The following is a 27,474-nucleotide window of genomic DNA, read 5'->3' on the forward strand; positions in this document are numbered from 1 at the left end:
TTGATAGGGGTTGCTGCCAGCGTCCTAGGTATTGACCAAACATCTTCTTAAATATACAATATTCCTTGTAGTGCAGTTTTTTTTGCAGTTCTGCTGCTGTTATTGCAAGAAGCTGCAATTTGTTGGTGCATCTTATAAAATTCTTGGACATGGTACCAAGTGCCCTCGATGACAATGGATCATTGGGTTTTTGTTGTTATTACACACTCAGACGTTACCTTAATAGCTCTTAGGTCTTTGGTTAGGACCTGAACTGTGACATTTTACACACACACACACACACACACACACACCTTTACCTTAACAGCTCTTAGGTCCTTGGTTAGGACCTGAAAGTTTTATTCTCTCTCTCTCTCGCTCTCTGATGTACCTTAAGAGCTACCTTAAGGTTTTACCAGTCCGTTGACTGCGAGTCAAATTGAAGATTAAATAACAACAACAATTAACATCACTCCAGACTTAGCAATTGTCAACAAGACAGAAAAATCTGGATAGTGGATGTGGCAGTGCCTAGAGAGGAGAGAAGCGAAAAGAACTGGAGAAGATTTAAAAAAACACACAAACAAGACTTGTAAATAGAAATAGAATGACTGTGGCAAAAGCAAAGGAAGTATAGCCCCAATAGTAACAGGTGCCCCGGGTGCATTCCCAAAACAACTGGAGCACCACTTGAACCCCATCGGCAGCGACAAATCCAAAGTCAATTGCAAAAGGCAGCTTTACTTGGAACAGCCTCCATCCTGCAGCAACATCTGTAACACCATCGAATATCCACATCTGCCTATCCCAGGTCTTTGGGAAGGACAGGCAGGCAAAAATGCCAAATCCAGTGTGAACATCTGGCTGGCTCTGTGATGAACCATAATAAGAATGCTGCAATACTATGGTTTAACATACGTACGTACGAACGAACGTACGTGTGTGTGTGTGTGTGTGTGTGTGTGTGTGTGTGTATGAGTCCATGACTTGGCAGAGACATGGTAACATGGTCCGCCAAAGAATAGGCATGGCAACTGGATCAGCCAATGAGGGCTGTTTGTAAACTGAAACAGTATTTGCTGTGTGAGCAACAAGGAGACAGCAAGGAGCCTGGGCGTGGCTTAGCTTAACTTCTGTACCAGGGGTGGGTTCCTGCCAGTTCTAACCTCTTCTATAGAAGAGGTTCCACAAATCTACAGTGCTGTTTAGAACCGGTTCCAGCTCCCTCCCGTTGCCCATCCGCACATCATCAAGATGAAGAGCAAGAGGAGGAATTCTGGGAGTTGAAGTCCACAAGTCTTAAAGCTGTCAAGTTTGAATACCCTGGGTTTTTTTTTTAAAGAGTTAGGGGTGCAAGGGTCTTGTCAGCTTTAATACTTGCTTGCTTCAAATGCCAGAGTTCCTGAGCCAATATTTTGGTTGCTAAGCAAGAGCGTTGTTAAGTGAGTTTCACCACATTTTACAAGTTGGCCATGCCCACCCTGTCACATGACTGCCAAGCCATTTCCATTCAGTCACATGGCCTGCAAGCCACTCCCACAAAGCAGGCCACACCTACAGAAGAGGTTCTAAAAAAATTTGAAGCCCACCACTGTTCTGTACTCTGAGCCTGTGCTGAGCTCTGAAGTAGCCTGCTGCTCTGAACTGAAACTGAAACTGTTCTCTCCTCTGCATGTGGTTTGCTTGTATTTACTACCATGTTGGAAAACCTGCTTTTGGTATTGTATATTTACTTCATGTGTTATATAATACATAAAGAGAAAAGTGAATGAATCCTGATGAATCAGTTACCTGTGTATGCTTTCTGGATGTGATTGCTGCAACAAACTCTGATTCTGTGTCTGTGTCTGTGTGTGTGTGTTCTCGTGCGCACAGAGGCAGAACCAGCAGCCAGGTAGAAAAATAAGCCAACCTTTCCAACTAAGGAAATGCCTTGTTATCTAAACTCTGCACAGCTCCAGCCCCTGCATTGAAACTGGATTCACAATTTTGGGTCGAACTGCAGCCGCTGAGCAGAAAAAGTGACTGTCAGCCCTTCTTCATTCAAAAATTAGGAAAGAAAACCACAGGACTCCATTGGTAGAAATCAAGTGTACTTTTACTAATTGTAAATGAATAGAAGCGAAGCTAAGCCAAGTCTGGTTATTTAGGCGCGAAAGCGAATAATATATTGTATAATTCATTCCCCTCCCCTTGGCATCCCGTGCACAGACCAATCATAATTCTCCCAATTGTCAGGTGTGAGGTAACTTCGAAAGGCATCACCAGGATGGAATGCTGGTTCCGTTAGCCTTGGCGGGAAACACTCCTCCTCCACATGCGCAGTAAGGTGGACAGTTCAAACTCTAGAATCTTCCTCCAGCACAACATTCAGTCCCCTCCCAAATACCATGCCCCCTGTCCCCGTTTCAATGGCAGCCGAAGCAGCAGCAAAGCGGAGGCTGACACTGACAGACTCAGCTGCTGAGATGATGGGCCCGAAAACAATTCAAAAGGGGTTCAAACGCCCTTGTGTGAAAGCGATAAAAAGGCCAGGCCCTGCATCTTGGAAACCCTCTTCCCAAATTCCCCAAGAACGTGCGAATGTCAAAAGAACAACAAGGCTGTAATATCTCAAAATCATCTTTATTCCTGGCTTTATACCGGATGCATAGATTTTTCACCTCTCTTACAGAAAAAAAAACATTTTCCTATGGAAAGTCACCTGCTTGGTCTGTGGATACTTTACTACGAAGTATTTGTGTCTTAGTTGCTGGCTTTTTATTGAAGTAGTAATATCTGTCTCCCAAACAAACCATTTCAGATTTCAAAGTGGAAGGCCCATATCAGGGGTGTCAAACTCGTCTCGTCCCACCGTTGTCGTGTGACATATCATGACTCCCCCCCTTTCGCTAAACCAGGGGTGGACATGGCCGGCATATGACTCATCCAGCCTGCGGGCCATGAGTTTGACACCCCCTGGCCTATACAATTGCATGCAGTTCTATCCCAACGCTTCCTTCTATGCGCATCCTACACATACCAGATTCCAACCCTCCTCTGTAACTCAGAGGAACATTTGATAACATGAATTATATACCTGGAGTTTTAAAGATGACTGCAGGCAGACAATTTGAGTGAAAATGAGATGCAATCTTTCAAGCGAGAAAGGTAAATCAGTAGAAGACTGGATTGGAAAAGAGGAGGGTGGGGTGGAAATGCTGTCAGTATTACTCACAAGGGCTTACCTTACTGAGCTGTTAAGAATTAGCTTGATGGCAGGACTACAAAGAAAGGAGAAATTATGCATGTTGTTGGCGGATAAATTAACCAGCATCCCCGGCAGAAAGGAGCAGGGCGCTTCCGTCATCTCTTACTAAAGTTGGCATGCCTAAAATTGAAAAGAAAGGAAGCTGCGTGTAGAGAAACTGTTTAAAATTGAGAGGAGGAAAAATGGGAGGAGCGTGGAAACCAACTACAAGGTTTGAAGCCACGAGGAAGACAAGCATGGCATTCCCCTGCCAAATAGATTTGCATTTCCTTCCTTTGGCTGTGTCTCTGTCGTTTTCTCCAATGTTTTTGTTCTAGGAAATGTTCAGGAATGCTTATTACTGCTTATTACAATGCCCTTTGACCTCAAAGAGCAATTGATGTGATTCTTAATCTCACCCCGAGCTTCCTGGGCAAGAAAAAGAATTCTTCACGCCTCGCCTCATATCCCCAAACCTATGACAGAAATGACTATTGCCTTCGTAGTGGGGGGAATAATGAGGGGAAACTTGGGGAAAAACTGGGGACAGTTACTAAAAAACCATGGCACGACATAACCATGAACGTCAAAAGCGCGCAGACAACACCGCGGCGCTAAAACCGCGATGTCAAAAGCGCGCCGACAACAGCGCGCCGACAACAGCGCGCTGACAGAAGCGCGATTTAACTTAAGGTAAGGTTTAGGGTTAGGTTTAGGTTTAGGGTTAGGGTTAGGTTTAGGGTAGGTTTAGGGTAGGTTTAGCGTTAGGTTTAGGGTTAGGTTTAGGGTTATTTTTAGGGTTATGTTACAGCGCGCTTCTGTCGGCACGCTGTTGTCGGCGTGCTTTTGTCGCGTGGTTTTGACGGTGCGGTTTTGTCACCGCGCTTTAGTCACACGCGCTTTAGTCTACCGCGGTTTTGTCGTGGAACCCTAAAAAACAATAGACCCAAAAGGGAGAAGGGAAGAAAAAATATAGAAACTACAAAAACAAGACAAAGCAAAAACTAGGCGAACGGGTGAAAAGAAGAGAAGAGGAGTTCCTGAGGAGACGAAGAGAAAATGGTTGAAAGGAGGAAAGAAGGAAAAGGATTTACTAGTAGAATAGAATGAAATACAGTAATATTGCTAATGGTATACAGCTAATATGATGCGAGGGAATTCACGGAAATGACTATTGCCTTTGTAGTGGGGAGTGCAATTAAGGGTGAAATGCTACCAGTTCGGATTGCTGGTATTAAAAAAAAGCTACCGGTTCACTCGAACCGGTCATAAAAAAAAATACTAGCGGTATTTCCGACGATCAGCTGTGACGTGCGATTCATATTAGCTAGAAAGCAGGATTTCACGCACTCCACATTTGCGAACTGGCAGCGAAGGTAAGTGGATTTCACCCCTGGGTGCAATTGATCAATAATCGAAGCCCCACTCCTTTTTAATGTGTATTGTACACACTTGCACTTTTACACTTGCGTGTGAAAGGAGCAGGGCTTTAATCCCAGGTTGTTTGCCAAGTTGAAGCCAAGAACTATTACGATAGATGCCCTCGTGCCAACAACAATTCATACTCAAACTGGGCTGGAAGAAAAGAGCCTTGTAAAACAGGATGCAAATGATTCTGATCTGACATACTTTTTAACAGAGTTGGACACAGATTTTGGCAAGGATTTCAATTTTCCGCCAGAGAGGAGAACAGTAAATAGGTATATATGTGTGTGTGTACACAAGAATATCAGCTAGAGGTTATGGACCGTCATGATGTTCTAACCACGAAAGAAGCTATCTCCGCATCCGTTCTTTAAATTAAAGGTGGAACTTCTGGGTTGTCTTCAAAGCTCAAATTCTCGGCGTCCGTAACTTTGGGCTGCTGAAGTCTGAAAGGTCCTTGCCCTACCCGATCCCTTTTATGGACAATATTTGTCACGTCAGGGAAGGAATATTTGGTAGGATCCACTTCCAACTTCTCCAGACCCTCGTGTCTGCAATAGTAAGCAAATAGACAAATAAAAGAAGGGGAAAGTTAATCGACCTTCATATAAAAACAGAGCACATTGAGGTTTTTTTTTAAAGCCTTCCGAAGACGTATTGCTATCCAGCAGGACATGAGAGGTTTCAGATCTCAAGGGCTTCTTCAGAAAACCAAGCTGTCAGTCTTGCAGTCATATTCCTTTTAGGATCTTTGGCCTGCCACATTCTTTTTCTTTCTTTACTATGCAGTTTCGATTAGTGGGGTAATTGGGAGGGGGAATAGTAAGGAGTAGAATGTTTTGTAGCCAAAACAAAATTCCTTTCTAGAAGCCCAAGGTCATTCTTTGTCTCCGCACCTCTGCACCTGACCGGAACTAGATGAGTGGAAATGCCAGACTGGCAGTGGAAGATCGGGCCATGTGATGGACTTGGGGTGTGTGGGAGCAAGATCATGAACTTTCAACTGGGTGGGAAACCCCAGCAGCTTTCAGATTCGGGTTTCCCACAGATGTACCAACATGTCTCTCTTATTAAATTGGAACTTTGAGGAAAGCTCTGCCTTGGACTCTGATTTAATTCTGGGTGATATTTGGAACGCTGACACAAGCACACTTTGGGATGTCCTCTAGTTGCCATGTCCTCTACTGGCTTCTTGTGAACTCCTTGATAATATTCATCTCTAATTATCACTTTGCTCATATCAAGTCTACAAGATCTGTCGGAAGCTGGATATGGTTTCCTTAGAGGCTGTGCTCTACCTTCTCTCCTAAGGAGTGTAGGAAGTCAGCCCCCACCCCTCTCCTAGGAAAATGAAATATTTTAGGAAATATTAAAAAGGGCAGAATATTTCCCCTAAAAGGGAGGCAGAAATATTTACCCCACCTTTGTCAATGGGCCATTAAGGCCTGGGCCAGTCTGTTCTGCATAACAAAAGATCTACCTCCTTCAGGCAGAGCCAGAATAGCAATTCCAAAGTCCTTCATTACATCATCACCCAGCAAGAGTCAACCAAGCCTGGACTCCAGACAGCCTACAGAGTTGCCCCTGCATGGCCCCATGAGAGTGTGACAACCAATCAGCCAGCAAGCTCAAATTCAAAAACCCAGAGGGGGCATAAAACCCAGGCACTCTCAGCATCTCTGCCCATTTATTGGCCAGGACCTCTTGAAAAAAATAGCAGCATCATTCACTCCAATATTTTTACAGATCGTCAGATATAATTAGCTAACGAGGATTCTATAACCAATACGGTGTTTCCCGTCAGGATAGAAGAAAGGGTTATATAATTGTGTCTACTAGTGCTGCTTAAAATGTGTTTTCAAGAGTGTGTAAGCTTTGCTTGATGAAAGTGGGGAGATGAGTAAGCAGAGACTAGAAGCTGGAGAATTGTAACTTTACAGTATAATGCAGGTACCACTCATTGGCTTGCTTAAGGTGTTTCCATGGCAGATTGTGTTATGTAAAACTACATTATGCTTGTTTAAATCTATACTCCTATCTTGCCGTCATGAGAGCATACCTTGGTCCAAGATATTTTTAGCCTTGATAGCAGGGGTGAAATTCAGCAGGTTCCGACAGGTTCTGGAGAACTGGTAGCGGAAATTTTGAGTAGTTTGGAGAACCAGCAAATATCACCCCTGGCTGGCCTCAGAGTGGGGAGGGAATGGAGATTTTGCAGTATCCTTCCCCTGCCACGACCACCAAGCCCACAGAACCGGTAGTAAAAAAATTGAATTTCACCACTGCTTTCATGCCAAAGGCAGGACTAGAACTCACCATCCCCTGGTGATTGGCCCAAAGTCACCCAGCCAGCTTTCGTGCCTAAGGTGAGACTAGAACTCACCATCTCCTGGTGATTGGCCCAAAGTCACCCAGCCGGCTTTCGTGCCTAAGGTGAGACTAGAACTCACCATCTCCTGGTGATTGGCCCAAAATCACCCAGCCGGCTTTCGTGCCTAAGGTGAGACTAGAACTCACCATCTCCTGGCGAGTGGCGCAAAGTCACCCAGCCGGCTTTCACGCCTAAAGTGAGACTAGAACTCACAATCTCCTGGTGATTGGCCCAAAGTCACCCAGCCGGCTTTCGTGCCTAAGGTGGGACTAGAACTCACCATCTCCTGGTGATTGGCCCAAAATCACCCAGCCGGCTTTCACGCCTAAGGTGGGACTAGAACTCACCATCTCCTGGTGATTGGCCCAAAGTCACCCAGCCAGCTTTCGTGCCTAAGGTTAGACTAGAACTCACCATCTCCTGGCGAGTGGCGCAAAGTCACCCAGCCGGCTTTTACACCTAAGGTGAGACTAGAACTCATGATCATCTACTTTCTAGACTGATGCCTTAACCATTAGTCCAAAGTTATCTACCAATAACTCAAGGCAGCGAATGTATCCAGCACACCTTCCTCCCGTTTCCCCCTGCAAAATGAAAAGGAATTCGGAAAGGATCAAAGTGCTTTCTCTTCTTGGCCTATTTCTTCCTCTGCCTCTTAAGTAGACAGCGAGGAGCTTGCTCTGGGTCACCTTTGGCACAGCATAGCCATGGGAGTCAGGGACACACAAAGTTGTGTGTTTAGTTGCACTCAGACAATTCAGCGGCATTTATTTCCATTACCCCAAAATAGAAAATCAAAGCAGGGAAATCCAAAGGTGCTTTTTTCAAGAGGCAACTGGACTTTTTTCTTTCTTTTTTCTTTTGAAGACGTTTTGCTTCTCATCCAAGAAGCTTCTTCAGCTCTGACAGGATAGTAGGGAATGGAAGGATTTATATTCCTTGCAGAGAGCTGGTCATTTGCATCCTTTTAGGGGGTCCTTGAAGCACTTGGTGGTTTATCTGTGTCCTCGAGGTCACCTTTGGGACAACCTGGATGACTGAGAATCTCTACAGACGGTTAGCTATACAATTTGGAATGAACACCCTTGGAATGGTGTGGGAGTAGGAATGGAGGGGGAAATTGCAGACTATAGGAACCAGGAGCATCACTCAGGTGACCCTGAGGACACAGATACACCTCCAAGTGTTTCAAGGACCCTCTAAAAGGATGCAAATGACCACCTCTCTGCAATGAATATAAATCCTTCCACTCCCCACTATCCAGTCAGAGCTGAAGAAGCTTCTTGGATGAGAAGTGAAACCTCTTCAAAAGAAAAAAAATCAGAAAGTCCAGTTTCCTCCTGGGACAAAGCTATTATTGTGTTACATTATTGCTGACTTACATTGTATTCCATTGTATTACTGAGCCATGGAAAAACTCACTTAATAACTGTGTCACTTAGCAATAGGAATTTTGGGCTCAATTTGGACATAAATTGAGGACTATCTGTATTGACACTATAGCTCCCAGATTCTCAAAGTGCTCAGGAATTCCTTGGCATTCAGACAACTCAGTTGTTTTTATACATTCTTTTAGGGGGGGGGGGGTGTCGTTGAAGCCGCTTGGAGGTTTCTCTGTGTCTTCGGGGGTCACCTGAGTGATGCTCCTGGTTCCTGTCGTCTGAAATTCTTCCTCTGGGAATCCGTTTCTACTCCCACACCATTCAAAGGGTGTTCATCCCAAATTGTATAGCTCAAAGTCTGTGGAGCTTCTCAGTCATCCAGTCATGGTTGTCCCAAAGCCATGGGACTTCTTGGAAGTCCAGTTGCCTCCTGAAAAAGCATCTTTGGGGCAACCATGACCTGGATGACTTGGGAATCTCTACAGACTCAAAGAAGGGAATTACCATCAGAACGAGAGAGAAGCAGGGAAAAAAAAACCTTTCTTTTCTTCTCTCTCCTGAAGGTTTTTAGGTAGTCCTTGACTCACGACTGTAACTGAGCCCAAACTTTCCATTGGTAAGCAAGGCAGTCGTTAAGCGAGTTGTGCCCCATTTTACAGCCTTTGGCCATGTTTGTTAAGCGTGTCACTTCAGTGGTGAAGTTAAATCAAGCAGTCGTTAAGTGATCTGGCTCCCTCATTGACTTCCTGGGATGCTTCAACCATCGTAAACAATAGGCAGAATAACAGAGCTGGAAGGGACCTTGGAGGTCATCTAGTCCAACCCGCTGCTCGGGACACCCCCCCTAGTCCATTCCAGGCAAATGTCTGAAATTCAAAGAATCCAAGGGGGCAGGGGGGAATCCTGGGCCTCCATGGGGGAAGGCTGGACTGAGAGGGCCCTGGCTGTGGCTTCTGGGTCTTGGAGTCCAACCTTCCTGAGAGAGGATGAGTGCACTGAAGAGTGTGAGGACTCAAACCAAGGAGACCTGAATACTAGTTGCCAAGAGCTCAAACTTTGACCACGTGACTTGAGGGAGGAGGGGGCGATGCTGCAACGGTCATAAGTGTGAGTACTGGTCATAAGTCACTTTTTTCAGCGCTGTTGTAACTTTGAATGGTCATTAAATGAATGTTTGTAAGTCGAGAACTACCTACCCTTCCTTTGAAAATGAAACTTAAAACTCCAGCGATACCAGTGGAAGTTTTTCCTGAAACGCAAGGAGCCTTTTCAAAGACATTTTAATTTTTGTGAGGTGGGAGGAAGGGAGAAATGGCCACGAGAAGGGAGGGGGGGGGGGTTGGAAGCGTCTCTTTTATTTTATTTTTATCCCCACCCACCTAGTCGGGGGGGGGGAGGGGGTTGCTGAGGTTTTCCCAGAGTTGCTATTAACATGATGCTTGTTGAAATTCATGCAATTAACATGACAACCACTTGGGCTTTTAGTGAGAAGTTTCAGGCTCAAAAAGTTGGAGAGGTGTTCATTTTTAAAGCCCCACAGTGAGACCTCGGAGGCTATTAAGCTCGTTTTGGAAATGACATGGAAGGATAGATGGCTATTCCGGAAAGGCAAATCATTCCTGCTTCCCAACTCTTTGCAAAGTGTTATGACTTTGACTTAGAGCAGGGGTGTCAAACTCGATTTCATTGAGGGCTGCATCAGGATTGTGTTTGACCTCGGAGGGCCGGGGGGGGGGGCATGTCCAGGTGGATATGGCCAGCTCAACATCACTCTCGTCGGGGGCACCTGAGGTGGCCAACTCCTAAGGCAGGACTTCCCTGAGACCCTCCCCCATTCTCATTATAATCTCCTTCCTTTCTTCATCCCTGAGACCTTCCCTCACTTTCATTATAATCTCCTTCCTTCATTTCTTCCTTCATCTCTGAGACCCTCCCTCACTCTCATTACAATCTCCTTCCTTTCTTCCTTCATCCCTGAGACCCTTCCTCACTCTCATTATAATCTCCTTCCTTCCTTCCTTCATCCCTGAGACCTTCCCTCACTCTCATTATAATCTCCTTCCTTCCTTCCTTCATCCCTGAGACCCTCCCTCATTCTCATTATAATCTCCTTCCTTCATTTCTTCCTTCATCTCTGAGACCTTCCCTCACTCTCATTATAATCTCCTTCCTTCCTTCCTTCATCCCTGAGACCTTCCCTCACTCTCATTACAATCTCCTTCCTTTCTTCCTTCATCCCTGAGACCCTCCCTCATTCTCATTATAATCTCCTTCCTTCATTTCTTCCTTCATCCCTGAGACCTTCCCTCACTCTCATTATAATCTCCTTCCTTCCTTCCTTCATCCCGGAGACCTTCCCTCACTCTCATTATAATCTCCTTCCTTCATTTCTTCCTTCATCTCTGAGACCTTCCCTCACTCTCATTACAATCTCCTTCCTTTCTTCCTTCATCCCTGAGACCCTTCCTCACTCTCATTATAATCTCCTTCCTTCCTTCCTTCATCCCTGAGACCTTCCCTCACTCTCATTATAATCTCCTTCCTTCCTTCCTTCATCCCTGAGACCCTCCCTCATTCTCATTATAATCTCCTTCTTTCCTTCATCCCTGAGACCTTCCCTCACTCTCATTATAATCTTCCTTCCTTCCTTCCTTCCTTCCTTATCCCTAAGAACCTCCCTCACTCTTATTATAATCTTCCTTCCTTCCTTCATCCCTGAGACCTTCCCTCACTCTCATTATAATCTTCCTTTGTTCCTTCATCCCTGAGACCCTCCCTCACTCTCATTATAATCTCCCCCTTCCCTTCCTCTTTTTTCCCTTCCCTCTTCATTCTCCTTTCTTCTTCCTTCCACCCTTTCCTTATTTTTCCTTCCTTGCCCTCTTCCCATCTTTTTCTTTGTCTTTTCTCTTTCCCTTTCTCCTTTCCTTTCTTGCATGCTCAAGTGCAAAAGGGGAAACATTTCTCCTTTTTTTGTTTGTTTTGCCAGCAAAAATGGAACTTGGAGGGTGCCACCCCCCCCTCCCCATTTTTGGCTGTGACAGCCTCCAGCAGCCCTCTGTCAGTGAAAACGGAGCCCAAGCTTCCATACTGATAGCAGAGGGCTGCAGGTGTCCATCACAGCCAAAAATGGGGTCCAATGGGATCACACGGGCCCTCCCAAGCTCCGTTTTTGCTGTCATAGGCACCATGGGCCAATCCTTTGCTGTTTTAAGGCCAGTCCTGTGGGCCAGATCTAAGCACCCCATGGCCTGGATCCAGCCTAAGGGCCTTGAGTTTGACACCCCTGATTTAGATCATTAAGCCTCTTCCTCAACCAGTTTCCTGCTGCCTAAAAGGCCACTGAATATGTCAGAAGAATCCTGCCGACAAGTTTCTCTCAAAAAATAATTTGCTGTTTGCTTACAAATAAATAATAAAGAAGCCAAGTTGTAATGGCTTGTGGTTGTTCTTCAATAACTAAGTGGTGTCCAATTCTTTGCGAGCCCATGAACAATAGTACGCCAGGCTCCTCTGTTCCACTGGACAGATAGTCCTCAACTTACTGTATTTTTCAGAGTATAAGACGCACTGGAGTATAAGATGCACCAAGATTTTGAAGAGGTAAATTTGAAAAAAAAGTTTTTGCACTCCGCAGGCCTCCCAAACCCCCTGCAGGCCTCATGTTTTGTGAAAAACGGGGCATGCAGAGAGTTTGAGAGGCCTGCAACGTGCTCCTGGGAGCTGGTGGGGACAAAAATGAGCAAAAAACGGCCCATTTTTCGTAAAAATGGGCCTGGTTTTTTTTTAAAAAAAAACAACAACAGGGTATGCATAGGCTTTGGGAGGCTTGTAGGGTGCTCCTGGGGACTGGGGAGGGCAAAAATGACCCCAAAACCTGGCCTGTTTTTTGCTCGTTTTTGTCCTCCCCAGCTCCCAGGAGCACTTTGAAGGTCTCCCAAAGCCTATGCACGTCCATTTTTGCAAAGGGGGTGGAGTTTTGGGAAGTCACAAATGCTGTATTCAGTGTATAAGACACACCCAGATTTGCACCCTCTTTTAGGGGGGGAAGGTGCATCTTATACACTGAAAAATACGGTATGTTTGTTTAGTGACCTTTCAAAGTTACAATGGCACTTTAAAAAAAGGTGACTTATGACCCTTTTTCACAGTTATGATCTTTGCAGCATCCCCGTGATCATGTGATCGAAATTCGGATGCCTGGCAACTGACTCATACTTATGACCCTGGCTGTGTCCCATGGCCACATGGTCCCCTTTTGCGACCTTCTGACATGCAAAGTCCAATGGGGGGAGCCCGATTCTCTTAACACCGGGGGATTAACTTATCAACGGCGGGGGTTCACTTCAAAACCGAAGCAAGGGAGCTCGTAAAATGGGTCAAACTCCCTGAGCCATGTCTTGCTGAGCAACAGAAATTTGGGGCTCCATCGTGGTCGTAAGTCGAGGACTGCCTGTGTAATGTTCTTGTCCAACTTTCTGCTTGTGCACAAGGTGACCTCCCTGCCTGCTTATATGAGGTTCTGCTATGGTTCATTGTGGTCATAATGTGATGATTATCCTCTTCAGCACATGGCACAAGAAGTGCTGGCGAAGCTTCCAGCTCCAGGGAAATGAAAAATACTGATTAAGCCTGCAAAGAACTAAGAATGGAACAAAATTACGATGGCTGCCTAACAAAAGTGAGGCAAGAAGGAGATGCAAACAGGAAAAACGAACCCACAACACCTACATTGTGGAACCCAAAGCTATTATTCTGTACAGATTCTCAGTCTTCGGGGTCAGGGTTGTCCCAAAGGTGCTTTTTTCAGGAGGCAACCGGACTTTCTTCTTTTCTCTTTTGAAGATGTTTCACTTCTCATCCAAGAAGCTTCTTCAGCTCTGACAGGATAGGAATGGAAGGATTTACATTCCTTGCAGGCAGCTGGTCATTTGCATCCTTTTAGAGCAGTGTTTCTCAACCTTGGCAACTTGAAGATGTCCGGACTTCAACTCCCAGAATTCCCCAGCCAGCGAATGATGGCTGGGGAATTCTGGGAGTTGAAGTCCGGACATCTTCAAGTTGCCAACGTTGAGAAACACTGTTTTAGAGGGTCCTTGAAGTACTTGGTGGTTTATCTGTGTCCTCGGGGTCACCTTTGGGACAACCTGGATGACTGAGAATCTCTACAGACGTTTAGCTATACAATTTGGAATGAACACCCTTGGAATGGTGTGGGAGTAGGAATGGAGGGGGAAATTGCAGACTACAGGAACCAGGAGCATCACTCAGGTGACCCTGAGGACACAGATAAACCTCCAAGTGTTTCAAGCAACAATCTCTTATTCGAGCTTGAATTTTCTGCCTCATTGGCAGTTTTTAATAATCCACTAGAATTGTCTAGTCCTTTTACATCAGCACTTCTAAAGTGTGCGAGATACACATGTGCATATGCTGACACACTTACACACACAAACACACACCTCAAGTCCTTGGAACTTCCGTGAATGACTTTCCTTTTTGTGCCAAGAGTGAGAGGGTGTGTGTGTGTGAAGGTGGGCAGCATTGAAAGAGATTGGAGAATCAAACATTTGAGACTCCAGGTTTACAAAGGAAGCCGGTTCTTATTCTGCTTCAACGAAACCAAATGGGAACTTCTTAATTCCCACCCCCCCCACCCCTTTGTTCTTATGCACGCTTAACCTCTTGGAAAGAAAGATTCCTTTGATAACTAATTCTATTTGTTGGAAGAAATGTCCATCTGGGTTCAGTTCCAAGTGAGGAAAAAGACATTGGAAACACTGAGGCTGTTTGGAAAGATGGTTTAATGGTGGACAAGATCTCATGCCTCGGAGTCTTGGGTGAAAAGGGTAGAGATGCTGAGAGAGCCTGATTTTTATACCCTCTGTTGGGCTTTGAACTTCCTGGGGCAAAGGAAGAGTTTCCTGATTGGTTGCTCTCAGAGGTTATAGCTAGCTTTGTAGATTGTCTGTGTGCTAAGTTTGGTTGAAACCCGGTGGGCGGTGCAATGAAGGGCAATGAAATGGCTCTGCCTGAAGGGCAAGAAGAAGCTAAGGTCAATGTAGAATGTCATTAATTTCTTTATTTCTTTTTTCTCAATAGATTTTAGACTGTGTTTGTTAAAAATCCATACCGTGTTCGGGTTCTGGGAAGTTGGGGGGGGAAGGAGGAGGGGGTAGGGGGGGTGGAGGGAGGGAGGGGCATACAAAAAAATTGTACTTCGATGTTTTAATGATTGACGAATGATGAAATATTTGTGTTTTAAAAGAAATAAAACCTTTGAAATGGCTCTGCCTGAAGGGGGTAGATCTTTGTTATGTAGAATAGACTCCCGCAGGCCTTAATAGCCCATTGACAAAGGTAGGGTGGGGGGTTAAGGCTGAGTTTCTGCCTCTCTGAATTTCTACTTCTCTTTTTTTTCTTCCCATAGGTTCTGACCGAGGCTTCCCAAGAGCATGAAGCAAACACCCGGTCCCTAAAAAAAAAAAAACCTTTTTATTAATTTACTGTGAATTCTGCTCATTCACATCCAGCAAAGTCTCTCAAGGGAGGATTTGCAGCCACAGACTTTGTCTGGCTTGGAGAGCTGACAGGTCAATAACTGCAAAACTTGGCAAGGAGTCTCAGAGAGTCACAAACCAATTAAGCAAACTAATTGTCTCCTGCAAACTCCACTCCTCTTTTATTTCCTCGGGGGGGGGGGGGCATTCGTCATCCATCTGTGACCTTACTCCCAAGTTGACCGCTATTCTTCAGCTGTTCCCTTTGTCTGGCAACTCTGTGCATGCGCACACTGGGAACAGGCTCCAGCTGTTCGTCTGCCTCACTGATGTTTGACTCTGAAGGCAGCTGATAACTGTCAGACGGCTCTGGTCCCATCTTTGACACAGAGCCCTCATCAGAGCCTTCCCCAGACTCCAGGACTGGCCCTTGTTCCTCCCCAACCTCCTCACGGTCCGAATCTGCTGCCAGCTTCACTGACCGCTGGTCAGCCACAACACTAGGTTATCTTGCCTGCTGCAAAACTGCAATCGAACCTGGATCCTTTTTCTACTTCTCATTTGAGCTTGAATTTTCTGCCTCATTGGCAAGTTATAATAATCCACTAGAACTGTCTAGTCCTCTTACATCAGCACTTACATCAACCCTAACCCTAACCTTAACTTTTGTCAATGGGCCATTAAGGCCTGAGCCAGTCTATTCTACCTTCTTCAGGCAGAGCCCTTTCATTACATCATCACCCAGCAAGAATCGACCAAGCTTGGGACTCAGGACAGCCTACAGAGTTGCCCCTGCATGGCCCCATGGCAGTCTGGCAACCAATCAGAATACAAGCTCAAATTCAAAGCCCAACAGAGGTATAAATATTTCTCCCTCCCTCCCTCTCTCTCTCCTCTCTCTCTCCTTCTCTTTCTCTCCTTCTCTCTCCCCCTCTCCCTCTCTCCCACTCCCCCCCCCCCCCCGGTTTGGAGATTGCTCAGTGTTCCTAGGGAAGCTGCTGAGGGTTATATAATCAAAAATATATAAAATTTCCCGAATTCACACAATTAAAGTAGTATCTACCTTGGGTTTTCGTGAGTCAGGGAGAAGATTATTCTTTTTTAAAAACAAAATCTCTGCAGCTAGGACATTTTGTCTGCTATTAAGCTGTTTGATAAAGTGGATTTAATATTACAGAAAATGCAGTACAAATTATCACCCCTGTAAAGTAATTAACTGCTGTCTCCCTGACATATTTGCAAAAACCGTATTATGATGACTCTGAATTGGCTTATTAATCACTCTTCCCTTTAGTGATTCTCAGCTCGCCCTTGGCTTGTTTGTTACTCTGGAGCCCAGCAGATAATAATGCTAGAGTGGAATATGGAGACAAGAGCAGTTGATTGCCTATGTCAGTGTTTCTCAACCTTGGCAACTTGAAGATGTCCGGACTTCAACTCCCAGAATTCCCCAGCCAGCATTCGCTGGCTGGGGAATTCTGGGACTTGAAGTCCAGACATCTTCAAGTTGCCAAGGTTGAGAAACACTGGCCTATGTAACAAAAAAACCAGCTCGGGATCAATATTCAAAATTAGGAATACCAAGAAATTTGCTACCTTAGAATAAGGCTTTTGCTCCAGTAAAGTCAATATTTGGCATGGTGGCCAACTCCTCACTAGCTGAAGATGCAAACAATTAAATCTAGGAGCAACCTATGAGAAAAGGGGACACTGAATATCATCCTTAATGTTAGAGCAGACCAGGGGTGGGCTTCAAAAATTTCAGCAACAGGTTCTCTGCCCAGTTGCTGGGGGGGAGTGGCCATGGTGGGCGTGGCCTAGTCGGCCTCCTGCACCATGGCGGGGGTGGGGCCTTGTTCTGCTCGGGGCACGCAGTTAACTCCACGCTTAGGAATCTTATTCAGATCAAGTTTATTTTCAGGCATTCCTAATAGCAAAACTTACAGTTCAGTGTTGATACTTCTGACTTTACATAATCTGTCCCATCACGTGGTGTAAAAAGATGATGATTTCACTCCCGTGCTGAGCGGAGATACAAAACACTACTATTCCGGTTCACAAAGGCATTTAAACTGACCGGCTATAAACTTTGCACGCAGGCAGAATGCCCCAGCGGCCAATCAGAAACACAGATGTGATCACATGTCATGGAACTACATTTCCCATAAGGTAATTTATTAAAGGAGACAGTTCTTAATTCCTACACTAGCTATATACTGCTGGGGCAGCACAGGGCGTGTTTTCACCTTCCCCAAGCTCCGGAGGCTTTCCTTGAGCCTCTGGGAGGGAGAAAATGGCCTCCCCCAGGCTCTGGAGCCCCTCTGGAAGCCGGAAACTTCCAGAAGGCTCTTTTTTTTCCCCTCCACAAGCCTCCACATGGCCCTTGCACTTACCTCGCATCCAAAACCGGCTGCATAGAGACTCCTGGGAGGAGAGTGGAGGAGGCAGCCAGGGCCATAACGTTAGCTACGGGTTTTCCCGAACCCGGGCGAACCTGTAGCAGCCCACCCCTGGAGCAGACCAACATCAAGTCTGGAGGATTTGTTTAATAAGCCCCTGTGGGGTCATCCTTTGCAGATTATAGGATGAGTGGTGGGTTCCTACTGGTTCGGACTGGTTCAGTCAACCTGATAGTGGTTTGGTGGTCTGGGTCGCTGGAACTGGCAGCAACCCAGGCCTGCCACGCCCTCAAACCAGTTCTCCACGCTGCCATCTTGTTTTTCGCTTCTGTGCATGCGCAAAACAATGTTTACTGCGCATGTGCGCACAGTGCTCATCAAGCGCAGCCCGCCCATGAGCGATCCAGCAGTAGTGCCTGCTGGAACCCACCCCTGTATGGGATGCTATGAAATTCCACACAATCTCCCATCAAAACTACATTTGGATATTTATATTACCGTATTATATAATACAGTACAATAGCAGAGTTGGAAGGGACCTTGGAGGTCTTCTAGTCCAACCCCATGCCTAGGCAGGAAACCCTACACCGCTTCAGACAAATGGCTATCCAACATCTCCTTAAAGACTTTCAGTGTTGGAGCATTTACAACTTCTGGAGGCAACTGTTCCACTGATTAATTCCTCTAACTGTCAGGAAATTTCTCCTTAGTTCTAGGTTGCTTCTCTCCTTGATTAGTTTCCACCCATTGCTTCTTGTTCTATCCTCAGGTACCTTGGAGAATAGCTTGACTCCATCTTCTTTGTGGCAACCGCTGAGATATCGGAACACTGCTATCAGGTCTCCCCTAGTCCTTCTTTTCATTAAACTAGACATACCCAATTCCTGCAACCGTTTTTCATATGTTTTAGTCTCCAGTCCCCTTTGATGAAGAGGTGGTTCTTTGCCACTCACCTATTCAATGTTCGTAACATCTGCAAGTACATTGCAGCCACTCCGATTCATGGTAAATCAAACAAAATTGCTTCCAGGAAATTAGATTCTCCAAAGAACTTGGAAGAGTTGAACATTAGTCCAAAGAGAAGGCAGCTTATGCATGCAAAGACCACATCCCTATATAGCCGTGATGGCGAATCTATGGCATGCATGCCACAGGTGGCACGTTAGAGCCATTTATTAGGGCATGCGAGGCATTGCCCCGTCAGCTCCAGCACCCATGCGTGCCCTGGCCAGCTGACTTTGGCCTTCTTTTGAGGCCATTTTATGCCCTCTGGAGGCTTCCTTGAAGCCTCTGGAGCACGAAAAACCCGCCCTATGGGCAAATTGGAAATTCGGGGACAGACCGGAAGTCACCATTCCTGAACTTCCAGGTTCCCCTAGGGCCGCTTTTCGTCCTGCAGAGGCTTCGGATAAAAAAAAAAAAACACCGAAAGCGGGGGATGGGTGGGTTGCACATGCATGCACGATGGGTCACGTGCAAAGCATTATGGGTGTGGCACGCTCGCGCACGACCCTTCCCTGTGCTGCCTCCTAAAGTATTTTTTAGACTGCCTTTCCTTTTCACTTACTTTTCCTACCGGTTCGCAAATATGAGAGCACACGCTCACACCCATGTGTGTACTCGCCCTTACGTGCTTGCACTTTGATTATGCACGCGGTTTGAAAAACTTGCCTAAAGAGGATGATATAGAGCCAGAGCAGGTGGGCAAGCCCACCCATAATTTCCACTACCAGTTCATGAGAACCAGTCCAAATATGCTGAATATCCCCGATGCTTTTCCCCATTTTGCAACAAGAGCTGGGAGGAAGGAAAGCACTCAGAGAATTGAATGCAAGGATATTAAAATACCTCTGAAATAAGACTGCAACAATTAGTCCACCATACAGCAAGTCCTCTAGAGGGCAGGGGTCAGCCAAGCAGATCCCACAAGTGGCGTGACATTTGTGGTGCCCCTGGCGATCTCCCACTCATGTATATAAATAGCGGAGTCTTAAAAATGTCCCAAATTATGCAAGATAGCTAAAACTAGAAGAGTGATTACTCACATGAGGTTTTGTGAGGTTCTACCTACTTTGCGTAATTTAAAAAATATACAGTACATTGTCACAGTTTGGCATTCGGGACACTGCAAGGAATCAATGAGTGTCTCATTTGGAAAAGAGCCGATAACAGGCACATAGAGATAAGCAACATCTCCACGCCATTTAATCAAAAAGGCGAAAAAGTTATAGTCATTGTTATGAAAGTTTTTGTTTTTTGTTTTGCTATGAAATAGAGTGTTTGAAAATATGATACACAAACGACAATAATGTATTCAATGTACAAGAATGGGATGATTTGAATCCTATGTATAATTGTAAGCATCGACCATGTTATACTGGTAAGATTTTTATATCTTAAATGGACTAATGATGTAATGAAAAATTTATATATATGTATGTATGTATGTATGTATTTATGTATGTATGTACATGTATGTATATATAATATATACAAATACACAAATACAACATGTGTGTGTGTGTGTGTGTGTGTGTGTGTGTGTGTATGTATGTATGTATGTATGTATGTATGTATTTAGTGTCACAACCCCTGGTATGCCCAAATATGGGAGGAAGTATACTGCTTCCTTTCTCTGTCTATCGGCTCATCACAAGAGACCATCACGACAGAAAGCCATTATTTTTACTGTTGCCTTTGTTACATTTGTGTTGCATTTGTGCTGATAAATAAATAAATAAACTGGTGGCTTAGTGGTTAACACAACTGCTTAATATGTAATACAGCACAGGTTCAAATCCCAGTAAGGGTATGGCTAGCTGATGAGAGCTAAATAGCTTGAAATAGATCTATACTAGTCTCCCTTTATTTATTTATTAATCAGCACAAATGCAACACACACACAGAGACATATTATATATATGAATTGAAATGTTCAATAACTACTTAGCAGTAGGAAACTATTTCTGGAGTTGTATATATATATATATTTAGTTATGTTTGATGGATAACCAGTGATCTTATTTTTAATTGTAAAAACTGATGCACAAAATTTTGTAACCAAATGACATGCTTGAACAAATTGAGGAAAGTTTTTTATATATGTTGTTTTATTTTTGTTAGTTTGTTTATATAGATAGATAGATAGATAGATAGATAGATAGATAGATAGATAGATAGATATAGATATAGATATAGATATAGATATAGATATAGATATAGATATAGATATAGATATAGATATAGATATAGATATAGATATAGATATAGATATAGATATAGATATAGATATATAGATATAGATATAGGCAAAAAAGAAACAAAAAATCCCAAACCAGCCATCGACAACTGGATACATGTCAATATTAATAACAGACCAACAGTCTAGAACAGGGGTGTCAAATTCACGTCCCAGCGGCTTTATGTGACATATCGGGACTTCCCCCCCCCTTCGCTAAATGGGGTGTGGGCGTGGCCAGAGCATGAAGCACCTGGCCCATAGGCCGGAGGTTTGACAGCCCTGGTCTAGAAGTAAACAATATCCCCAATCAAGTAATTACCAACTCAGACAAACAAACTAACGGTAAACCGCAGCATAATCAAAGAACCACCAAGAACACCTCCAACACTGACAAAGCAAGCAACTTGTATGTAAAACAGAGAGCAAATCCCATTCCCTTCTAGCATTGATGATGTTACCTAGTATGGTGGTGAAATGTCTGCAAGAAAACAACCAAGCTCAGGGAGTGCCAAGGTTCCCATACTTGGAAAAAATGGAAAGGATTCAACTGTTATGATTTATTTTTTCGCTTTGTTTCACGCAAGGGACTATTGTTTTCACAATGATGGAAGTCTTGACTCTCCCCACCAACCGCCATGGGTATTTGTGCTGCCTACCCTAATCTAGCATGTTGCCTTTCCAGGAAATTTAACATTGCCTAGAAGAGAGGGGGAAATGGGATTTGTAATCAATAACAAGGTGAGCAAACAATAAAAAAATAATACAGTTTTCCTACAGTTGTAAGAACTTTCTTAACTGAGCCCCTAAAGCAGAAGAGTTTACACAGGATCCCGATGGGCAAGCTGTTGAACAGCTCTCTTCAGGTAAAACTTGGTTTCACAACAACCAGTATTACAACTATTGGTCCCACTCACCACTGCATTATATTGACCATATTTGCCAATAAATTATCATTTTCAGCTTTCAGCGTAACGTTGAGTTGCCAAAGGAAAGGAAAAAAAATCGCAATTACCTTCTTAGATTTCTTTGCAGTTTCCTGGGATCAAATGTTTTCTCAGAAATGGATGCTTTTTGGCTTGTTACGACCACATCTTTAGCCTGGGGGAGAATAACAAATTGGTTCCCTTATTTTGTTGCAGCTTTCAGCAAAATGGGGAGAGGAAATGGAAACATAAATATTTTACGTAATATTAGAGTTCATCTTATTTTAATAAAGGATTGTTAAGGCTTGGAAAGCAAGCACTCAAAAGAGCATTGGGATGAACTACAAGTAAGTACAGGAAACAATTCTCCATCTCCATCTGCAGGTATATTTGAATTTATTATATGTAACATGTAATGATTCCAAAAGAATTGTTTCCAAATTGTTTCTATACTATGTCAACAACAATCTCCCCGTGGAGATCCGCACCCTCACCACCGCCCAGGCCTTCCGCACGGCCCTTAAGATCTGGCTATCCCGTCAGGCCTGGGGATAAAAATCTTAGTTTGTCCCCTCCCGAATGATGAATGAATGTTGTGCTTTATTTTTAATATTATGTATTGTCTTATGTTTTTTTGTCTTTGTACCCCCCTCCCCATGTTTTGTAAGCCGCCCTGAGTCCCCTCAGGGAAAAGGGCGGCCTATAAATTATAATAAACACTCTAAACACTCTAAACACTCTATGTCAACTGCTCTCTCCCCAGAATTAAACCCATCTGAGAGGCACCTATTTCAGCCAGACCTTCATAACAATCCTCAACTCTTTCAAACCTCCATAGAGATTTGAATTCCAATTAGTTGAAAAATCTTTATAATGCAGACTTAAATGAAAATGGAGGGAGGGAGGAAAGAAGGAAACGTATGGAGGGAGGGAGGAAGGAAGGAAGGAAATGTATGGAGAGAGGGAGGGAGGAAATGTATGGGAGGAAGGGAAGGAAGGAGGAAAGAAGGAAATGTATGTATGTATGTATAGAGGGAGGGAGGGAGGAAATGCACGGGAGGAAGGGATGGAGAGGGGAAGGAAGGAAATGTATGGAGGGAGGGAGGAAAGAAAGAAGGAAATGTATGGGAGGAAGGGGGAAAGAAGGAAATGTATGGGAGGAAGGGAGGGAGGCAGAGGGAGGGAGGAAAGAAAGGTAAGAGAGGAAGGAAGGAAATGTATGGGAGGGAGGGAGGGGGAAGGAGGGAGGGAGGAAAGAAGGGGGAGAGGAAGGAAGGTAAGAGAGGAAGGAAATGTATGGGAAGAAGGGAGGGGGAGGGAGGGAGGAAATATATGGAGTGAGGGGGAGGGAGGAAAGAAGGGTAAGAGAGGAAGAAAGGAAATGTATGGGAGGAAGGGAAGGAGGCAGGAAGGAAGGAAGGAAGGAAGGAAGGAAGGAAGGAAGGAAGGAAGGAAGGAAGGAAACTCTAAAATGTGGTGTGGGCATTTTCCCAACATGATAGGGTACAGATTTGGTCTAGGTTTAGTTTCTCACTTGGTTGAGCTGCACTGTGTGAATTTTATTTTGTCTACTGAAGTCAACAAGAGGTTCCAGTGAATTGGCAATCAGCACATTTATCCAATCAACAGTTCAATAGACCCAATTCCAACTCAGCATACTGTTAACCTTTTTTTAAAAAAGGAGGGGTGGGGGGTTTCAACTAAAAAAATCATTGCTTTGGTCTTATTGCATCCACATGTAATCAATAGACATTGAGTTAATAAAACAATATTAAGAATCTATTCCAACCCTCCTTTTCAGCTAGTCAAACAAAGGCTTACAAGAATGGCACAAATATTAGATGAGCTTCATGGTTACACATAGAGGCATATCTCCCTGCACAAATTTTAAAATCTTGGGGTTGGGGTGGTTTTTTTTTTTCCGTTTGCTGAATGATGAAAAGTGTCTAGTTCTATTCATCTAAAACCCTTTTCTGCCCTTTTCACTTCCTTTGAGACAAGAAGGAATATTAATTTTCAGGCTTAACAGAAGTCTGTCTGGAAACATAAAAGAGCTTTCATTTAACTGATGTAGTAATTTATTCTCTCTATAATCTCTGGTACCACAAAGTCACCAGAAAGTGACTTAAACTGTAGAAATTCTATATATATACAGTTTTAAGCTCAAAGAAACAAGAAATGGAAACTGAAAATAGGGGGAAATACAGACTTTCCACAATGAAAGACGGGATCTTGTGATGAGATCAAAGAACTCTCAGAGAGAAGATGCCAAATAAATATGACAGATTAAACTGTAGAAATTCTATAAATATAGCAGACACCATCTTAGAGAAGATGATGTATTTTTTTTTTAAAGCAAACATATGGGACAATGTTTCCAGTATTGATTTTTAAGAATCTGGATCAATAATGTACTCAAAATGTCCAACATTCTTTATTTAGAGACCTATATACCAAGATGAGGCAGTGGCTCAGTGGCTAAGATGCTGAGCTTGTCGATCAGAAAGTCGGCAGTTTGGCGGTTCGAATCCCTAGTGCTGCATAACGGGATGAGCTCCCATGACTTGTCCCAGCTTCTGCCAATCTAGCAGTTCGAAAGCACGTAAAAAATGCAAGTAGAAAAATAGGAACCACCTTTGGTGGGAAGATAACAGCATTCCGTGCACCTTCGGCGTTTAGTCATGCTGGCCTCATGACCATGGAGATGTCTTCGGAGATGAGCACTGCCCCCTCGAGTCGGGAACGACTAGCACATATGTGCAAGGGGAAACTTTACCTTTATACCAAGATGCTTATGTTCAATTTGTCTTCTTGGCTATCCATTGTATTATCACAAATCTTCTTGAGCACAAGAGTTCAAAAAGTCATTAGTCTACCTTTCCAGTTTCTTCAAAGCCCAATTTGGTTTTCATTCCCTACATCATGAAGTGAATCAGTCACTAAGTGAAACTGACTGCACTCATGACTAGCTTTCCTTTCCTTTCAAGACCTGCGAAGGGCATAAAGTTCCTTTCTCATCCCCATTAACAACCATTGTTAACTATCAAAGGTTGTTAACACTGTATGTTAATATGTTTATTTGTCAAACAAAAATTACAAATTCATGAGACTTGCTCCATCATAACACGTTCCCTTGGGATTTTTGGCACATTTTTCGGGGTGGAAAATAATATATGTATCCCATGATAATGCAGAAAAATGAAATAAGCCTCCTTCTAAACATGAAAAACTAGAATATAAATCAATGGGGATTTTAATATTCAATTGTCAGGGGAAAAAAATCTCCAAAATCTCTGCAAAGGATTCTTAAGAGTTTGCACCGAATTATCAAAATGGGTCTTCTGAAACTAACAGAGATGGATTCTAAATGAAATTTGTTTTGTAGGAGCGGGAAGTGGTTCCAAAGAATAAAACTCAGGCAGGGTTCCAGCCGCTGATGAGGCTGCAACCCTGTCACTGCAGAAGCACTGCCTGAATTAATGAGGAAGACAAGACAGATGGTGACAACTTGAAGGAAGTTGGCTACCTGCCTCTTGGATGAGGAATCACATTTCAGAAAAAATTCAGAAGAAGGGAGGGAGGGAAGGTGGAAAGAAGGAAGGAAGCAAGATGAGAAGGGGAAGGAAGGAAGGAGAAGAGAATCAGGGAGGGAGGGAAGAGGAAGGAGAAGGAGACAGACAGGGAAGGGATGGAAGAAGAAAGGGAGGGAGGAAGGAAGGAAGGAAGGAGAAGGGAAGCACGGAGGGAGGGAGGGATGGGATGGAGAGAAGAAGGAAGGGAAAAAAAGGGAGGGAGGAAGAGAGGAAGGAGAAGGGAAGCAGAGAGGGAAGGAAGAGGAAGAAGACAGTCAGGGAAGGGATGGGAAGAGAGAATGGAGGAAGGGAGGAAGGAAGGAAGGAAGGAAGGAAGGAAGGAGGGGGGAAGAGGAAGAAGACAGAGGGAAGGGAAGGGATGGGAAGAGGGAAGGGAGGAAGGAAGGCAGGGAGGGAGGGAGGAAGGAAGGAGAAGAGAATCAGGGGGGGAGGGAAGAAGAAGGAGACAGACAGGGAAGGGAAGGGATGGAAGAAGGAAGGGAAGGATGGGAAGAAGGAAGGGAGGGATGGGAAGAAGGAAGGGAGAGAGGAAGGAAGGAAAGAAGGGAGGAGGGAGGGAGGGAGGGAGGAAGGAAGGAAAGAGAAGGGAAGCAGGGAGGGAGGGAAGGAAGAGGAAGAAAACAGGGAAGGGAAGGGATGGGAAGAGGGAATTGAGAAAGGGAGGAAGGAAGGGAGGGAGGGAGGGAAGAGGGAAGAGGGAGGGAGGAAGGGAGGAAGGAAGGAAGGAAAAGGGAAGCAGGGAGGGAAGAGGAAGAAGAAGAAGACAGACAGGGAAGGGACGGGACGGGAAGAAGGAAGGGAGGAAGGGAGGGAGAGAGGAAGGAAGGAAAGAAGGAAGGGAGGGAGGAAAGCAAAGGAGAAGTGTATTTGTGCAAACAGGTCAAAGTTGAAGTTGCATGTTAAATCTTTGTCCCACCTTCGGCATGGTGATAACCAAATGTCCAGTCGTCTGAGATCTTTTAGCAATGCTGCTGTCTGGCTTCACTTCTTCAGGGAGCACAAGTTGAAATGCCTTTAAAAAACACACACACACACCGAGAAACATTAGCCTTTGAGTGAGCTCTGACCAGAAACACAACTACCAGCACTAACTCTATTAAAAGATTACATTAATAGACTCTTGCAAGTTGAAAAGTACCCATGCGGTTATCTTTTTAAATTTGTCCTCTCCTGAAAATTAGAGAGGGTCTCTTCTGAGATTTTTTTTTTTTTTTTTTTTAGAGATTTTATTAATATTTGTAGGCCGCCCTTTTCCCTGAGGGGACTCAGGGCGGCTCACATAAAATCGGGGAAGGGGAGATACAGACATTAAGATAAGACATATAATAAAATAATAAACAACATACATTCATCATTCGGGAGGGGAACTATCCTTGTCCCCAGGCCTGACGGGCGAGCCAGTTCTTCAAGGCTGTGCGGAAGGCCTGGACGGTGGCGAGGGTGCGAATCTCTACGGGGAGCTCGTTCCAAAGGGTCGGGGCTACTACTGAGAAGGCCCTCCTCCTTGTAGTTGCCAGCCGACACTGGCTGGCCGATGGTATACGGAGGAGGCCTAATCTATGTGATCTTATTGGTCGCAGGGATGTAATTGGCAGAAGGCGGTCTCTCAAGTATCCAGATCCACTGCCATGTAGGGCTTTATGGGTGACTAATAGCACCTTGAAGCGCATCCGGAGATCGACAGGTAGCCAGCGCAGCTCGCGGAGGATGGGTGTTATGCGGGTGAACCGGGGTGCACCCACAATCACTCGCGCGGCCGCATTCTGTACTAGCTGAAGTCGCCGGATGCTCTTCAAGGGCAGCCCCATGTAGAGCACGTTGCAGTATTCCAGCCTAGAGGTCACAAGGGCCCGGGTGACTGTTGTGAGAGCCTCCCGATTCAGGTAGGGTCGCAACTGGCGCACCAGGCGAACCTGGGCGAATGCCCCCCTGGATGCTTTCTCCATCCCCTCCCCCCCCCCGCCGCCGCTCCCTTGGACTCAGATTTCATTCATCAGACCAGGCTTCCAGCTCTTCCTCCTGCCTCCCGTGGTCACCCTCCCACAAACTATTACAACAATGAACTCTGTGATTTCATGCGCAGACATCATTCAAAAACTTTAGTTTGCTTAAGTTCATTTGGGAGGGTCATGACAATGCAATACATCCAGGCCAGGTGGATGGACTGTTACAGCAGCAATCAGTTTTTGTTGTTGTTCAGCCACAAAGTCAGATCTGACACTTCATGACTCCATGGACCATAACATGCCCGGCTCCTCATGTCCTCTACTGTCCCTCAGAGTTGTCCAAATTCATCAATGGCTCTATCCTCCTCTTCCGTGCCCTTCTCCTTTGGCCTTCCATCTTTCTCAACCTCCAGGTCTTCTCCAAGGAGTCCTCTCACCTACTGTATATCTATAACTATCATCTATCAATCTATTATATATCTATCA

General features: G+C 44.7%; 1 protein-coding gene across 1 annotated transcript in view; it reads right to left on the reverse strand.

Moving 5' to 3' along the window:
• Positions 1-4,484: 4,484 nt before the first annotated feature.
• The window catches only part of LRRC6 (leucine rich repeat containing 6), a 45,437-nt gene continuing 22,447 nt past the window's right edge, over positions 4,485-27,474 (reverse strand). The window contains exons 10-12 of the mRNA XM_032223256.1: positions 25,959-26,054; positions 21,539-21,624; positions 4,485-5,184 (exon numbers count right to left, since the gene is read on the reverse strand). Coding sequence (XP_032079147.1) covers positions 5,004-5,184; positions 21,539-21,624; positions 25,959-26,054 — 363 coding nt within the window. The 3' untranslated portion in view covers positions 4,485-5,003. The remainder of the gene's footprint in view (positions 5,185-21,538; positions 21,625-25,958; positions 26,055-27,474) is intronic.

Source organism: Thamnophis elegans, chromosome 8 (assembly GCF_009769535.1).
Source record: "Thamnophis elegans isolate rThaEle1 chromosome 8, rThaEle1.pri, whole genome shotgun sequence".
NCBI lineage: Eukaryota > Metazoa > Chordata > Lepidosauria > Squamata > Colubridae > Thamnophis > Thamnophis elegans.